The 17831-nt window shown below is 48.2% G+C and overlaps 1 protein-coding gene across 3 annotated transcripts; it reads right to left on the bottom strand.

The window, feature by feature from the left end:
* Positions 1 to 1644: 1644 nt before the first annotated feature.
* Positions 1645 to 16269, bottom strand: WNT5A (Wnt family member 5A). Of its 3 annotated transcripts, none has more exons than XM_064667658.1 (5): positions 15984 to 16269; positions 12635 to 12768; positions 11220 to 11485; positions 6178 to 6470; positions 1645 to 4598 (listed from the first exon to the last, which is right to left on the bottom strand). In XM_064667658.1, the coding sequence occupies exons 1-5, from the start codon at positions 15987 to 15989 to the stop codon at positions 4140 to 4142; spliced, it is 1158 nt and encodes a 385-aa protein (XP_064523728.1). In that variant the 5' UTR covers positions 15990 to 16269; the 3' UTR covers positions 1645 to 4139. The 3 variants fall into 3 exon arrangements, with proteins under 3 accessions (XP_064523728.1, XP_064523730.1, XP_064523729.1); XM_064667660.1 differs by lacking the exon at positions 15984 to 16269 and adding an exon at positions 13291 to 13600; XM_064667659.1 differs by lacking the exon at positions 15984 to 16269 and adding an exon at positions 13157 to 13261.
* Positions 16270 to 17831: the final 1562 nt, after the last annotated feature.

The raw sequence follows: 17831 nt of genomic DNA, 5'->3' as shown, positions 1-17831 counted from the left end.
AAGCTGTATATGAATATACTTATTTTTAAAAGAGCTGCATTTTTTCCCTTTTGTTTTCAGTTTCCTCTACCATATAGTCCAGAAGCAAAACCTAGAAGTCTTTCCTGATTCACCAAAACCACACTTTGACAATGAATATTACAATGGTTTAGATATTATTCCTCACAACTTCCTACCCAAATGACAGCTTCAGTACCAATTCCTACAAGTTTTTGCCATCTTTGTAAGACCATTCTATCAAACACATCCTTCAGAAAGGCAGGATTTTAGCTTGCATCCTGAATGCAGTGCCTGACTCGAAGATGCCATTCACTTCCGTCAGTCTCTTGCCTATTCCTGGTGCACTTGCCAGTAACACCCAGGGGGGCTTCAATATTTTGCAAAAACAGAGTGAATCTCAGTATTGGCAAAGCCATAACCAAACACACAGATTCGAAGATATTACTAAAAAACCAAGATTCTGAAACAGCATTTTTCACAAAATTAAACATAAACTTTGGTGCAAATTAAAAACAACCCTCTTGTATCTGAGCCCATAATGACTATTTTGAATACAGATTATTTACTGCTGCCAATAAAGAAGTTTTTTGGTAACTTTTGTGTTATTGGGAAGAGCTTGAATACAATCCAGTCCAAAAAAAATGCTGACTTTCCTAAATAGGGGCTGTGTTTTTGCAATAAAGAATACTGGTCAATATACAAGTGAAGGAAAACTGAACCAGATGTCAGTAATAGGACCACAGAACGTTGCATTTGCCCAGAATCGCTATTTTAAACACACGATGTTGGTCTACTGGTTTGTGGGATAATACATTCTTGGCAGCCAGAAGGAGTTTCGATATGTTAGAAGGTTATCCTTGAGCAAAAAAAAAAAAAAAAAAGAAAAAAAAAAAAAGAAAAGCAGGAGAGAGGTAAAGAAAGGCCACTAATTCATCAAGTTACCCATAACAGAAAAAAAATCATGACTAAAGAAATCAGTTCAAAGACGAGCCATTCTCAAAACAGAAAGCTTTGTTTTTACATTCATTTTTGTTTTCTGCTTTACCTCCTTCCTATGAATACTTCATTGACACTTCATTGTACTTTGCCTTGGCATTTTTTAAGGATTCTTCCGTCCATACACGCTCCATTTCACCTTGCAGCTCAGCTCAGTCAGACTGATGCGGGGGAAACCACCCCACACACAACCCAGATCGCACAAAACCCAGTCCTGGAAACTTTTCCTGTTGGAAACCTTTGCTCACATGAGGATCTTGCTGCCATCACTGGACTGCTGGAGGAAGCTGTTCACGGGACCAGGTCCCACTGTCCCGTAATCACTGCCGGCAGTCCTGGAACCACGCACATACGTACCATTAACCCAGGTCTCTATTCACAGCTAATTTAGTACTTACCCATCTCTAAAATGCTTTCTAGTTCAGAGTCACAGGCACTTGTGATTTGTTTTTTGGTGTGTTGGGTTTTTTTCCTCTTAAATAGTAGTTAGATCTGTAAGTCTTCTTAATACAGAAATAAAACTTCAAGATGTACTTTGTATGTTTGGCGAACAAACACTTCGCTGTTTTACCATGTAGTAAATTTAAAAATCAACTCTCTTCATTGTTTTAACAAACCCTCCTCTGAAAGATAATTAAAACCACTTCCCAATATACAACCAAAGTTTTATTTTTATAGTCTATCTTCAATTATGGCATAATCCTTTTTTTTTGTTTTAAACCAGTGAAATATACAAATCACACGAGACAGAAATATGTACATTAAATGTACAGAACAGAGGAAAGGACATAGAAGATTTACATATCTGAATGACAAGTAAAATATTTTACATTAAATAGTGTTTTAATAGCTAGGATCATGAGATTCAGTTCTGCTCAGACAAAAGTCACTAGAAAGGAACATGAGGTGATTCAGCAAATGAAAAACAAGATCATGATTTTTGTACAATAAAAACCAAAGTGACATATTCAATGAATTAGTGCTTTATTTATTTCTCTTACTTTAAAGATACTCTTTGCAAACATCTGAAGATGAGGGGTAAATATGTCCTTGTACAATAAATTAAGAGCAATAAAGCGCCATTAAGAAGCTGATAAATGATCAAGATGAATTTAATGATACAGCTTAAAGGCTTGTGAAAAGGCAAGGCTTTAGTACAACTAGGCTAAAGTGAAAGATTTTCCTCACTTGGTATCTGCAAAACTATTTTCTTTAACTTGTTGAATGGGACTGAGTTGAAAAGAGGCATCTGAACCAAAGATGAAACCCTGTGTAAGTACACAGAATAGGGGGGAACGCATATTGTTTGACAAATAACAATTTTTCAGTTCAAAAACTGAAAAGCAAGGGCTAAATGCAGCACATTTTGGAGTTGGAAGGTGTCTCCTTTCACCAATAATCAATAATGCCCTTAACATGAGAGTGGAATAGAAGCGATCTCCAGACCAGTAATGACTCAGGTGCAGGGTGCTGCCTCTACCAACCACCCAGGAAAGTCCTAAAGTTGGGAAGAGGCTGACTTCTTCGGGATTCTCCTTAGAACTTTTGAATGATAAAAGTTTAAAAAAAAAAAAAACAAAACAAAACAAAGCCAAACACAAAACAACAATGAAAAACAAAAACAAACAAAAACCAAACCAAAACCAAAACAAACAAACAAAAAACCATCCCAAAATAACAAAACCAAAACCACCAAAAGCTTGGAATCAATCTAAAAACCTGAAGAGATCTGAAAATGAGGGATGAACTGCCCCTGTAATTTTAGATGTTTTATTATTTTCTAAATCATTAAAATATATATGTACAAAAAGCTTTGAAGTATCAGACACCAGCAGACCACAGTTCTCCCATATATATGTAACTGCTCAAGTATAGTCTGAACAGTTGTAGTGTATATCTGCAATATATTATCTAAAGCATGTGTATTAAAGACATAGGATGATAAATTTGGTATTGCTGCAATGTTTCATTGAACTATAATAGTCAGTTAATGTTATTAAAATATGAAACTATTGTATCCTTGAGTGAAAGCGTTCCCAAAATCTGCGAAAAAAATAAAAATCAATCATTCCAAGAGCGGATATCTAACGATTTATTTTCTCACATAAAATTAGAGGAGTTATTTGTCAAGCTGTGTTTTGAAAGACAGCCAGCTATTACACCATTTTAAGGCATTTTCAAATTTGGGGAACTCTACTTTCCATGGGCTTTCCAGGCTGGGAAACCAAAGCTGTTTGTAAGCAGTGCAGCTCCCCTTGCCCAGCTACAGTGCTCCACACAGCCTGCCCCGGGCTGCTCCACACTCAGCAGTAGGGAAGTGCTGCTCTGTCAGAGGAGACACTCCAAATCACCTAACGAGGCCAAACTCTGCCTTGAAGAATATGTTCGTTACTCACCAAGGCAGATTTTTTTCTTTTTTTTTCTTTTTTTTTCCCAGTCTTGGTAGGTTTTGGAACCAGCCCCTGTGACTCAGGGATAGCGCAGTTAAAGCCTTTCTGATTCTTTGCTCTTTGCCCTCCGGTGACACTGCGGGAACAGTCAGACATGCAACCAACACAGCACTTCATGCTGGATATACCCCTTATTTACAGAGCCCTACATGCACTGAACAGCTTTATATACCCTATTCTAGCAACTTCTAGTGTCTGAAACTAAAAGTCATGGACAGGCCTGCGTGTTCCTCACATCCATAAGGATTGTTCTAGCATCCCAAGCACATTACATGGTTGCTCTGCCTACTGCACATGTATTACGTTCCATGGGACTAAATCAGAATATGTCGGATTTTCCCCTCAAACTACTCTATTGTTTGTAAGAAAAGTCAATTTTTTAACTTTGTAAAATAAATATTCTCAGATTCTCACCCATTATTGCCAAAAATATAAGCCTAACACAGTTCTGGGATGGACACAGAGAGGGTTTCCAGGCACTTCTCTTTGCAACCTTTATATTTTTCTTTTTTCTTTTTTTTTTTTCCCTTCCCCCGCCCTTTTTTTTCTTTTTTTTTTTTACTTTTCTTAAAAGAAGACAACAACTCGTTGGACTCTATAAATAAAAAGTGGAGATAGTCCTGTGGAAAGGGAGAGGGGCCCGCGCCCCTCGCTGGCAGGCGGCTGCAGCTCCTCCCACCTCGTCCTGTCCCCCTATTTGCACACAAACTGGTCCACGATCTCTGTGCACAACTTGCATTTCACGTAGCAGCACCAGTGGAACTTGCAGTGGCAGCGCTCTCTCTGCACCGTCTTGAACTGGTCGTACCCCCGGCCGCAGCACATGAGTTCGCAGCCGTCCATGCCCTCCGAGGTCTTATTGCACAGGCGGCCCTGGGTGCCCAGGGAGCCGGTGCTCTCGTTGCGCACGCAGTAGTCGGGGCTGGGGTCGATGTACACCAGGTCGTGGATGGTGGGGGCGTTGAAGCGGCTGTTCACCTGCACCAGCTTGCCCCGGCTGTTGAGTTTCATGGCGGCGGCGCTGTCGTATTTCTCCTTCAGGGCATCGCCTACCTTGCGGAAATCCGCGAGCTGCAGCCAACAGGTCTTCAGGCTACAGGAACCGGAGACGCCGTGGCACTTGCAGGCCACGTCAGCCAGGTTGTACACCGTCTGGAGGAGTCAGGGAGAGAAGCAAAAATGATGATGAAAGACTAGCGTGGCTGTGAAAGCATTTATTTCCCTCATTTCCTGCCCTCTGTCGTATTCCCACTGGCCCTTCCATTGTATTCACCTTAACATTCTCTCCCCCTCCTCCAATACACTGGGAAGGAAGAGCAAGTGAGCTGATACATGTGCACCTCCACCACCCCAAACAGCCGGGAGGAGGAGGGGAGCACTCTCACCAGCCTCTCCCCACAACTGAGACAGCCACAACAGCACACACACAGCCCAGACAGCAGCATCAGTCAGGCTGCGCTCAAATTTTAGGAATTTGCTCTCACGCCAGCAAAGGATTTTGCTGTTTCATTGAGAAATGTAAAACATCCCTTTATTTTCTATCTGAGTTACTCTCCCTATTGATCTCTGCTTGAGGCTGCAATTAGGGAAAGAGTTAAGATTCCTCTTTCTCCTGGCTCAGCTGCAGCTGATTGTCTACTCTTGGCTCGGCATCCTCCTCCTATCCCAAATACTGCTCTGGAAGAGAGACTTCATCCAAGAAGAAACCCCCAAACACCTATGGGTGGAAGACAGAGCTACATAGCAATATCCTCTTTACAAAGCTTTGGCAGCGAAACCTTAGTCATTTGCCCTGTACAAATAGAAATAAGAGTCAGTGTTGACACTGCCCCAAAAATCCTGGGGTCTGACACATTAGATGATACTGTAGACAACTTCCACCCAGCAGTTACAGAGAGTTTTAGCGCTGCCAAATGGCACTGCAAAGATGAGGCTGAGGAAGGAAAAAACTGCTCGAGTCTCCGTAAGCAACTGTGAAAGTGTAATTTTTCTTCTTGCTAATAGTAATTGGCCTGTCCATTGCTTCCAGACACCTTCCTCTTACATTTAAATACTATTAATTTTCAATTATCTTTCATCCTCCTTCACCTTAGAACACAAGTGTAAAGTCTCCAGCCGACTATTGCTGGCACTTCAAGCTCTAGGAAAATAATGATTTTGGCTCTTCACATTGAGAGTATTAAAAAAAAAGAAAAGTTTACACCCATTCATTTGAGGCATTTTTGAGATTAAAGAAACCATAAAGACATGTTCAACCACAGAAGACCATGTTTCCTAATCGCATCGAGAAGCTCTTTTACATCCTCTTAAAGCAGGGAAAGAAAAAAGGTCAGAACAGTCCTGCGGCACGATTCCAGCCTGGGAAGCCCAGCACATCCCTCCTCCTTCCAACACACACTGTCCTGGTTGGAAATACCAACTAATAAAATTCTGTTCTACAGAGAATCCACAGCGAGCAGGGCACTTTTCATGAAACAATACAGAGGGAAACACAACAAGCTTTGGTTCCGGCCTCCCCCATGAGGAAGGCAATAGGACTGTCAGACAACCAGAAGCAACACAAATTCCTGTATTCCCCACCCACCCACACCCTGTATTTGCCGTCTTCTTGTTCCGTGCATCAAAACAAAGACAAGCCATGGTGGTCGGTCTGTGCCTCACTGAGGCACATCTTTCCCGAAAAGGAGGGACACGGAGGAGAGAGGAGGGAGACTGTTCTGCAGTCACTTACCCTTCTCCCGGCCTCGTTGTTGTGCAGGTTCATCATGATCCGGGCGCTCTCGTAGGAGCCTCGCTGGTAAACTCTCTCACGCTCCCGGGCGTCCACGAACTCCTTGGCAAAGCGGTATCCGTACTCGATGTTATCCCCGCAGCCACCCCAAAGCCAGTCCCGGGGCAAGTCCTTGGGCCGTGCAGCTCGGCTGCAGCCACAGGAGGAGAGCTCTCCCTCCCGGCAGGCGCGGCTCATGGCATTGACCACGCCGGCCGCGCTCACCGCGTAGGTGAACGCCGTCTCCCGGCTGCCTGCGCAGAGAGACAAGTGGTGTTAGGGGAGAGCCCACGCACACCACTCCCTGCCCACTGAGGAGCTGGGAGGACAAAGGCTCTCCAGGAGCCACCAAAAACTAATATGCCTACTAAAAGGTAGAGTAACCCTGAACCAAGCCCCCCAAAATGTCTCCACTCTGAAAGAACCAAGCAAAACCAACCCATTAGAGCACACACAGCGTTTGTGAAGAGCAGAATTCACTTGTTATTCATGTTGGTGAAAGCCTGGATGAGAGGGCAGAAAGGAGGTGGACCAGGGCTGGAGCACAATGCCAGCAGGGCCAAAGAGGCCATGCCTGCATGTGAGGGGCGGGAAGGGAAATAAGCTTCCTGTCTTTCAGAAGAAAGAGATGTTAAATACAACTTTTAAAAGTCTGGTTCTTAAATTACTACTTCTCAAACATGATTGATGCACTTCACCCACTTGTTCCAATTTATTTAAAGTTCAAGCGTTTTACAAAGCCTCCTGGTATCAAAAGAAACGTGCAGCAGAGCAACGCACAACTTTCCACCCTACACATTAGCCAGACACTTCTGTAGGAGACTATTTAAAACTAACGACAACCTGTGCTGTTTAGTATCCACCACTTGAGCTCATGCGAATATGGCAAGTGAGTCCATGGACAATCATCTTTACAAATTACAGGGAAGCAAAAGCCTTTGGCACAAGGCAGCCTTGAAGGTTTTCTCCTGCATCTGGTGCCCTTAAATGGAAATGGAAAACCTCAAGTTTCAAACTTTCGGATGAAAAAGTTACAATACCCACAACGTAAGACATGGCCACGTACCATCCTACTGACAGTATCTAGTCCCATCTTATTTAAAGTCTGACTTTCCCAATCACTTTTCCAAGGCTGCCACAAGTTACTACAACTAGCAAAGCTTTCAGACAAACAAACACAGAACTTGCACCAAAGAGCACACCTGAGGTTTGCTTTTCTTCTTAAGAGAAAGCATCCCAATGGGTCTTTTCAAGAAAGATTCCCAGAATGACTGAGAATAGACCAAATATTTTTTTTTCTGTTTATAAGTTAAGTTTTATTCCTAATGTTTTGTCCAATCAATAAATCAAGTTAGCTTTAATTCTGATTTTACATGATTTTTCTCAAGGAACAGCATTGGCCTTTGTAAAATTAGGGCTTTAAGAGCCTACGTTTTGGGCAAGTCATGTATATTCAGCCAGCAACATTTTGAGGCAAAAACTCTTTGTACAAGATGTACCATGACAGGTCAAATCTAGTAGGAGCTTTCAAGCACTTATAAAACATAAATAATTTTCAGTTTGGTCCATATTTATTATCAAGATGACACCATGGTCAGAGCAGCTTTGTTAATATAACAGCTGTCATCCACTGGATTATTTTAGTAATAGATGCTGGTTTTAAATGGGAAAAATCAGAAATCTTATGTTGGGAAAGATGAGATTTAAGGAAGATGAGAAGCACTTTTCTACTTTACTTAAAATGATCTATTCTCACAGCCACCTGTTCATGGAAGTATTTACACAAATTACGGGTATAAAGGGTTACAGGAGTAGCCTTTTCAGTTAAAAATAATTGGCTTTATGCAGTGACTTAGCCCTTGCATTTACTGCAAACTATAGCAGGGGGAACCTCATACAGATTTTAATGTTCCCCTTTGCTCTGTAACACATATTTTTGGATTAATTCCTCAAGCAAAATTTCCACTAGTTTGAGAGGAAAGAAACGTGGTCCACTTTGGACCACAGGACTCGCCTCTTCAGTTCCATTTTTGTTCTTTTCCATGTTTCATCAGCTCACGCTTTCACATGGTTAACTATGTCACCTATTGCAGGATTTTAACTCATAAAGCTGACTATTTTTGACTAATTTTCATTATTAATTTGGAACAAATCTCAAAGAACTTACTCTTAGTGGGAAGGAGAAAGAAAGGCTGGGGTACAGAAAGGAGAGTTACCCCCAATTTCCCTCCTTGAACATTAAGGTAAATTATAAAATAGCATCAGCTGCTGAAGTAGATTTCAAGCCAACACTGCCTCAAGTCATCGACCCAGGAACACACTAAGAGTGATGGTTTCACATGGATGAGTTACTCTGACTTTTTTTTTTTGGTCTTCAGGCACAACTGTGCTTTCCTTCACTGTCAAACATATCTGTCTTTTCCCACAGTCCAGGATTTCTCTCTATTGTAGCCATGGCAAGGAAACACACATTCCAAACACGTTCAAGTCCCCTCTCTCCCATATATATAAAACATAGAAATGGAACTGTTCAATATACACACACTGTAGGAAGCCACCCACAGAGCAAGGAGCTGAGCTTTACACTTGATCTGAATAAGTCTGCAAGAACAGAACAACTTTTTTTTTATATACCTGAACAGAAGACACAAAACATTCTTTGTCTTGCACTTTAAAAGCATTCAACATCAGGCTAAAGGCAGAATAAACTGGACCCCAAGTACACAGAGCTGCTGGGGGAGGACCCAGTCATTTTATTTTCTGTGTGCAAAGCCCAAGTACAGCCTGCCCAGGGCTGATGGGCACGAGATGGGGCAAGGTGAGGAAGGCAGGGAGGGCCACGGCCTGACCTGGGAACCAGCAGCCAAGGAGAGCAGTGCAGAACACAAGCCCTAAAATTTTACAGTTCAATAAGCCACAGAGCAAGTTTCCAAACCCAATGCTAGGTTTATTTGTACAGCTTTAGCTAACTGTGCATGGTAAATCCTGGAAGAAAGACTGTCCATTGACACATGGGGCCATGGCTGTGCTGTGGGGCAGTGCTGTGCCCGGGTGCTCTCTGGGGCACTGCCAACAGCAGATGGCAAAGCCCTTCCAAACAATCTGCATTCAGACCCTGACTGTCACCTTGCACACTGGTGGGAGTAAGGAGTGTCTGACAGTCCCTGACATGCCAGGGTATGGCAGGCTGAAATAAATTGAATTAGGCTCTGAAAGTGCCCACTCTTCCTTCTCCTCAGAGGAACACCAACTGGTCATTACTGAGGGTCAGCATGAAATAATACAAATGTCACCCACACCACCTTCCTTGCTCTCAGTGAACACACTCTTTACACTCTAATTCTTGAATATGGCTATTAACCTTGCTTCCATCTGCAATTAGAATAAGTGGCTTAATTACATGATGAATTGCTGTGTAGACATCAGCTAATACAGTCATATTCATCAGAAGGGTGCGGCAAAGTTATTTAACTTGAAAGAAACTACCTTTAAATAGACCTGTCATACTTGGGGCGGGCAGAAACAACTATTCCAGAGACAGACACCACAAATCATGAGCCCAATCATGAGCCCAATCCTGTATACTTCTTCACTCCAATAGTCCCCCTGAGTTAATTTTCACTTGCTTGGATAATAAATAAGGGTTGAAGGATGAAGGCCTAAATTTTAAATGGATTATTTTTCTGACATTTGTTAGATTACTAGAACAGAGAGGTGTACTGAAAAAGCTTTCTTTCATGTTACATGTGTTTTTAGACTTCTGCTCGGGTAAGGTAAAAAAACAAACTCTATGGGGGGTTAATACTGTGCTTGCAAAAAGCCTAGGGAAGGTTGTTTATCTAAAATCAGCTGTTCCAATTCGATACTTTCATGCAATAGATTTTTTTCTATTTGTCTGACAATCTCCAAATAAAAACTTCTTTTAACAAAAATTGAGACCAAATGTGAATTGATATATTCCTTCAACTTTAACTGGAGTCAGCCCATTTACAGATAAAACCTAGACTGAGATCCATTTTAAAACTTTTTTGTTTAAAGCAGCACAGAAAAACACTGACATAAAAGCTTCACTTCACAGCTTCAACTAAAAAGCACTGCTGAGTTTGTCAGTGTACTGATCACTACTTAAAAGATCACAGGTATCACCCAGAAAATAGGCGTTTTTCAGTTGATTGCAATCTGACTTGAGAAAGTCAGAGGGAAGTTTCACCATGGACTCAGCTCAACAGCACTGGTTAAAATTTTGCCAAGGCCTTTAAAATACGATGAGGTCCTTAAATGCCGGGAAAGGCAGGCAGCACGTGAGCACTGGAGAAGCCCTTTTCAAAGAGGAGCTGATAGGGAAAGAGTTGGGTGTCCACCTAATTGTGATAAGATGTTAAACAGGAATCTGTCTCTCTTTCCAGCAGCGTGATTACGTTAAAGGTGAGTTATAAAGACAATCACACATTTTGCCCTGACAGAACTGCTTTCATAAAAATTGCCCTGCTACAGTACCTTAAAAATAAATCTGTTTTCTTTAAAAAGAGAAAAAAAAACCCATATCTGGAAATAAGCAAGGAGGAATTGCCTATAAACACTAATCGACAGAGCAGCAATTTTCAGTTAACCTCTGGACCAAGAGCGATTTATTATGCAGCCGCTAACTTTGGAACTAGACATGGACATCTTTAATTTTACAAGACGCTGCTGGTTTTAATTCTCTTAGGTTGCCTTCGTTTTCTCTCAGGTTCAGTAAAAAAGAGATTTCAGGGCCTCATTCTCCTTTCTCCTCTATTCCCATATGCAAATATATATTCCTACTTTGTTTTCCAAGACACATGGCTGGACAGTGGTGGGAAATCACCTCCAGCTAAAAATAATCCAACTCCTTTGCCAACTTTTAAAAACACTTGATTGTATACAGTACTCAGTAAGAACCTGGCAAGAGCTTCAAGTGCAGAACAGTGTGTGCCATACATATCCTTAGACAAGAGTTTAATCATAAAGATGTTGCTTCCTACCTATCTGCATGACTCTGCCAAAAACAGAGTTGTTGTCCACAGTGCTGCAATTCCATCTTCTATGTCTGAACTGATACTGGCACTCCTTAATGCCCGTCTTTGCGCCCTCTCCAATGAACTGCATATGGTCCTGATACAATTGGCAGAGTTTCTTCTGTCCTTGGGAAAGCCCTGCTAGCTGGCTACATAGTGGCTGGGCTCCTATTATATACACCTCTGACATCTGAACAGGGTTCATGGGGTTCATGGGATTCATCCCTAAAGACCTGCATAAAGAAAGATTTGCATTAATAAACAGAAGACTCTAAAATAAAATAAAATATTTTTTTTAAAAATCCATAAATCCCAAACAGAACTGTGTCTTATACATTAGTATACAACTCCTGGTTTTGCTAATAAGTGAGAAAAAAACCCTAAACAAACACTTAAATATGAAACTTTTGTTTTAAGGACAGGACAGAAGTTATTAGTTCCCATCCATGTGGTTATCACCATATATTAAAGACTGAAGTAAGACACAGACTTGGAACACTTGCATCTAGGTAGCCTTTTACCAGCTTAAGTTGGCATAGTAAAAAATAACAGAAGCTCCAAACAATTGCAAGGCCAGGAAAATAAATAAAGCAAAAATTAAAAAAGTCCCCCAAACCCCAATTTGTTTTAACACATATTTTACATTTAAATCCGGACTTTTCAATCTCTTCTGCTATAAAAAATAGGGAAACTTTTAGCAAGCCAGGAGTTAGAAACTTGCTACAGACCACTTCTAGCTTCTTCCGAATGACAACACAACAATACAGGCAAGTACATTCACTGTAAACAAAATCAACTTTGTTTTCTTAATTCTGAAAGTGCTCTTCACATGATACATTTCAATTAAAAAGTGGCCATTAATCCACAAAGGATCACTTGAAACAGCAGAGAAACACCTATTTCAAGAACTCTCAACATTAAACACTATACAATTGCCAAAGCAGAAATTTAAATGTACTTCTCTGTAACAAAATATATTTGTAAACATTTGAGTTACAGAAAACTTCAAGCCTAAACTTTAATAAAAGTTTTTACTTGTAAATCAGCATTCTCTCTTATACATGCAAAATTTCTAAGTGACTTAAAATGGCTCTTTTAAAAGAGACACAATTCTAGTAATTTAAAGATGATAAAATCCACAGAGAATCTACCATTCAGCATTCTCAAAACTGTATTGTACAAGACGAGATGGTGCACATTTACCCTTATTCGACAGACCCGTTCATTTTACTACACAACGTACTACACCGAGCACACCACTCCCCAGCTGCCTCGCTCCAGCGGTACTCCCTCAGAAACAAAGTACGTAAGAAGCACATATACATTTAAGCAAGCAAATCTTGACACCCCCTTTTAAAATCAAGTCGATAGGAGATGCTTACCACCAAGAGCTGGCTTCTATTACAACCTGGGTAAAAGAAGAGAAAACGGCCAGAGCCACTACGAGGTACTGAGAAGCCATTGTACTGCCAACTGTCCCCACTGCACCTCCGTGGATTAATACTGCACTGGATTTCTAGAGGGGGGAGAAAAAGGATCAGATTGTTTATTGCTCCTCAGACCATTTTCGAACATTCAAGTTTAAACAACGGAAGTCTCCGGGCCCCTTTTAACTTGACTCTGCCTCGCCGGCCCTTCTCCCCGCCGAGGTTCTGGTGCCAGACTCAGGCACGTCGCGGCTCCCGCTCCACCGGGCAAAACCCACCCCCGCACCCCCACCCCGCCCGCGGACACCGCCTTCCCGGGGCGTCCGCCCGTCCCTCTGCCCCGGCCCCGCCGCTCCCGCACCCCGCCCGCGGCGGGACGGCACCGGACGGGACGGAACAGGGGCCCCGGACACGGGGGACCCCATCCCCGCTGCCCCGGGGCCACAGGCGACGCGCGGGGCCCGGGCCGGGCATTACCCCATCGCTCCCCGTGCCGAGGCCAGCTCACGGCTGGCTAAAGGCGGCTTCAGGTTTGCAAAGCGAGCGCAAGAGGGAGGGGAGAGGCCGGTGCCTCGAGGGGTCGGTTCCGCGGGGGTCCCGACGGCTCCCACCCGGGGACGATGCGGCCGGTCCTCGCCCTTCCCCGCCGGCCGTGGAGGGAGCTCCCCGCCGTCCCCTAAACCATCTCGCCGCAGCCTCCGGGCTCCCGCTCGCCGCGATCGCCGAGGCAGCCCCGAGCTCCGCGCTGGCGCCGCGGTGACTGCCCCGACGGCAGCCCCGGGGCCCCGCCGGGGCAGGTACTGGCCCGGGGAGGTACCAGGAGCGACAAGGAGCGGCTCCGCGTCCCGACCCGGCCCCCGCAACAACCGGGCTGCCGTCTTGGAAGTCAAACGCTTCCCCCGACAGGTCCCGCGATCACCGTCTGGTCCTCACACGGGACTCTCTCACTCGCTACCCACAGCCATTCCCGGGGTTTATTTCCCCTCCCCTCGGAAGGAGGAGGGGGGGGGAAGGAAAAAAAAAAAAAAAAAAAAAAAAAAAAAGGACATTTCGACACTTGGGGGCTCCCTATTCCCTATTCATTCTCCAAAGGCCCTTAACGCTGAATTGAAGGTGCTCTTAATTCTAATTTATTTCTGTTTGCGAAGGGCCGGGAGGAGCGGAGCGCTGGCGGCGGGGCCGGACACGGAACCTGCCCGAGCACACGCGGGGAAGCTGCCACAGCGTGGGGACCCACATGCGCCGGGGCTGCAGCCCGGGGGCGAAGCCTCCCCGCGCCGTGCGGGTTAAACATCTTCTGCGCGGGGGAGTTGAGCCCCCCACCTCAACTTGGGGTGGGTAAATGGATGGGGGGGCGTAAATGGGGGCCGGTCTCCCGCAGCAGAAAGAGCCCGCCCGCCTCAGAGGGGCTCAGTCCCGGGAAAGGTGCGAAAGCCGAGGGAGTATTGAGCGAGGGACGAGGTGTGCGCGGGGCAAGCAGCGACATCCAACAGCCCACAACGTGTTGGGCTTTTTTACATCTTTTAGGTTCTTAGAATAATGACAGTAACAAAGAAACGCCGTGGAACTGCCCGAGCCCCGAGGAGGTTGGAGACGCTGGTGCCCATGCGGGACCCCAAGAGCTGTGCAGCTGCCCGGCCCGGACGCGCCGAGCTGCCTCGGCGGGGCGGGCGGCCGCGGAGGGAGCTGGTGACCGGGACAGCACCGGGAGCTGCAATACCCGGACGGCGGGGCCAAAGGGCACTGCCCTTTCAAAGGGCCCTGGTGCTCCCCTGGGCTTGGCCGTCGCGGCGGCCCCCGGGGAGCTGTGGCGTCCCACTCCCAACAGGGGGCGGCCGCGCTCGCCGCAGCCCCGGGAGGCGACGGGGCCGGGCGACTTCTGCCCTTCCGACGGCACCTCCCGCGCCTCATCATCGCCGCAATCGCCCTCCTCGTCCTCTAGCCGCCGCGCTGAGTAGCGAAGCGGAGGAGGCACCTGCGCCCGGGGCCGCGGGCAGGGGCCCGGCCCCTCCAGCCCGGCCCTTCTGCACCGAGCGGCTGACAAGCTGCCACCAGAAACAACACACACAAAAAAGCCAACAGTTAAAAAAAAAAAAAAAAAGGCAGACTGCCCAGCAGCACGGAGCGCTGGAGATCGGGAGTGTGAGGCACCGTGTTCAACTTTGTAGGGCCGCGGAGATTGGCCGCGGGTTTTGGTATTTAACGCACCCCATGCGGAGCCCGCGCTCCTTGCCGAGATGAAAAGAGAGGCTTTTACAGATCCTGCACCGCGGGATCGCCTCTGATCCTGTTTTACACGGGGTGTCTGGAAAGCCTGCGAAGGCATCTGGTTTTCTAGGAGCACTACCAGCGGGCAGGCGGCATCCAGAGCTCGGCTCCGGGGGGCTGTAAACCGCGGGAGGCGCAGCGGCTCCGCGGGGACCCCCCCGGCCGCCCCCTGCTCCCCGCTGCGGCTTCACAGCCATTTGGAGGGGCGAGACCAGGTCTCACGTTTGCAGGAAAAAGCACTGGTCGGGTCCCGGCCCAGCTCTCCCCACCGGAGGCGCAGAGGGGGTGTTTTCCCGGGGGTGAAGGCACACAGTGTCCTTCCCTCGGCGCCCCGGGATAGCCTCGCTCCTCGGCTCCGCTGAACTCCCTGTGACCCTCCGAGCGCAGCCCATTTACCATACAATTGACAATTAAAAACAAACAAACAACAAAAAGCCAACAGCCTTTCCAACATGGAGTCCTCGCAGCGCCAAGGGGACCCTGAGGAGTCGCGCTCCTCCGCGCTGACCCAGGCGGGACCCGCTGCAGATGCAGAGTGATAATCTCCAGAAACTGAGAATAAAATTAAAGAGGGGGGGCTGACTCCAGGTCCTCCGCTGGCCCCCCGCCAGCTCTCCTTAAAGGTACAGGCCACCATTAGCGCCGACGTTGGGTTCCTCCATAGCGATTCTCCTCGAAAAAGTTTGGGAAGTTTGGAAAGATGTCTTTAAACTCGCGTTAGGAGCCGCTGCCAGAAAGATGCGCCGGGACGCGGCGGGCAGAGCGAGCCTCGCAAGTGTCCCTGCGGCGGGCAGCCTCTCTTCGGGGGGAAATTTAAAAGGAGAAGGAAAAAGCAGAAAATACGGGAGCTTTTCCCAAGTGGGGAGCAGCGCTCTCCGCGGTGGGTGAGAGCGGAGAGGTGGGAGCGCCCGGCGGTAGCCGGGGAGGGGAGGAGAGGCCGTCCCGCGCCGGGGCCCCTCGCCCCGCCGAGGCGCAGCCCACCCTGCGCGCCCGCGGGCCCCGAGGCGCGGACCCCCCGCGCCCCGCGCGGACTCACCTCCATCGCGCGGGATCAGCGAGCGGGAGCAGCCAAGTAATCCAAGCGGAGCAGGAGAAACGGCGAGGCGAAAGTAAAATCCTGGCTCGCAGGAGCCGGGCGGTATCGTCCCGAGCCGCGGCCGGGGGAGCGCGGGGGCCCGCGGAGCTGGCGGGGGGCGGCGGGCGAGCGGCCGCCCTGTCCGGCGCAAGCTGAGCGTGTCCGACTGCGGAGCGGGGCACCAGTGCAGCCTTCTTTCCAAGGTCCATCAGCAATCGCAGTAATTAGGGCTTTCCACCAGCAGAAGAAGAAGGAGGTAAAAAAAAAAAATCCAAAAAAAAAAAGCCAAGAAAAAAAAAAAGCCAACCCAACACACACGCACACAGCGCCCGTGGGCGTGATTGTGCGGAAGCAAATAAAAATCTTCACAAGCGGCAGCGAAAGCGCCGCGGGCGACGATCCGTCCCACCAGCCCAGGTGGTGCCGCCGCGGGGCTCCCCGCGCTCCCACCCGGCTCCGCCGGCGCTCGGGCCGCCGACCGCCCCCTCCGCAGCTCGGACCGGCCCGGGCGAGGGGGACGAGTGGTGCCGAGCGGGTGCAGGGTTCCCCCTGCCCGCCCCCCTTCACTTGCTTAAAGGCTGAGCGGTGCGGAGCCGGGGGTCCGCGGCTGCAGAGCCATCCCGGGGCCGGCTCCCTCCATTTTACACTGAGAAGAAAAAGCCCAACAAAAAAAGAAGTTTCTGCACAAGCGGGAAGGGGGAGGGGGGCTGTGCACGCGTGTGTCTGTCTTACGGGGCGACTGATCCTGCAAGGCGAGCAGGGGCAGGGGGAGGGGAGCAGTCCGGGCTTCAGGAGCTGCGGCTCCCCCAATCCATCGGTGCCAGAGGCGCCCAGCGCCGGGGAGCGGGATACGCGGGAGAAGAGCTGGGAGAACAAGCCGGGAGAGCGAGCCGGGGCAGGCGGCGTCGCGGCAGCCGACCCTTCCTCCACGGGGCTCTGCCCCCGCCCGCTACAGCAGCCGGCCCCGCTCCCCCCCGCGTCTCTCCCCGCTCCTCTTCACCCCGCTGCTTAAAACTGCGAAAGAAAAAAAAAAAAAAAAAAAAAAAAAAAAGAGGAAAAGAAGAAAAAAAAGTTAGAGAGCCAACGGCAGCTGGAAAACTTTCTGGGCAGCGCATGCGCCCTAGCCCGGCCTATTGCAGTCGGGGCTGGATTTTAAAGCTGTACGGCAGCGAGCGGGACCCCGCGCAGCCCCGCGGCGAGCGCCCGTGGTGCGCGCCCCCGTCCCGTCCCGTCCCATCCCATCCCGTCGGCGGGGCTGAGCCCCCATCGCCGCACCATTCTCGTTGGTCAAGCTCGGCGTGACACCCCGCGAACGCAGAGTTCGTGCAAAGCGGTGCCCCCTGTGCCCACCCCACCGGGGGGATGCGTGGGGGGGTGTACAGCCCCCACCAGCACCGCCGGCTGGTTATCCTGGGATTTGGGGGGGGGGGGGGGGGGGGCGCATAGGCACACGCGGGGATCTGCCGGGAGAGCCCCGCGGGGCTCCCCCCGCACACATGTGCGTGCAATGTGCGGCGCACATGGCCGCGCCGAGGGGCTGCCCCAGCATTCCTGCCGGGCGGCTCTTTGACAAGTCCTGTTTATCGCATGCTCCGAGCCGCGTGTGCCGCCTGCCAAACGCGGGGGGACGGAGCGAGCTCGACGGCTCGCGTTCCTCTTTCTGCAGCGGCTTTTCTGCCGCTGTAAATTTAGCAAGTTGTTGACAAAACTGTTTGAGTTCAATCAGTTAAGGCCCAATGAGAGCTACAGGCGAGGGAGGCTTCGCGGACCCTTTGCACCTCCTCGCTCTTTTCTCGCTCTGCAGTCCTC

This window comes from Pseudopipra pipra, chromosome 11, assembly GCF_036250125.1.
Source record: "Pseudopipra pipra isolate bDixPip1 chromosome 11, bDixPip1.hap1, whole genome shotgun sequence".
In the NCBI taxonomy this organism is placed as follows: Eukaryota; Metazoa; Chordata; class Aves; order Passeriformes; family Pipridae; genus Pseudopipra; species Pseudopipra pipra.
Note: the sequence above shows the minus strand (reverse complement) of the source record. Positions and strands in the feature narration are given on the sequence as shown.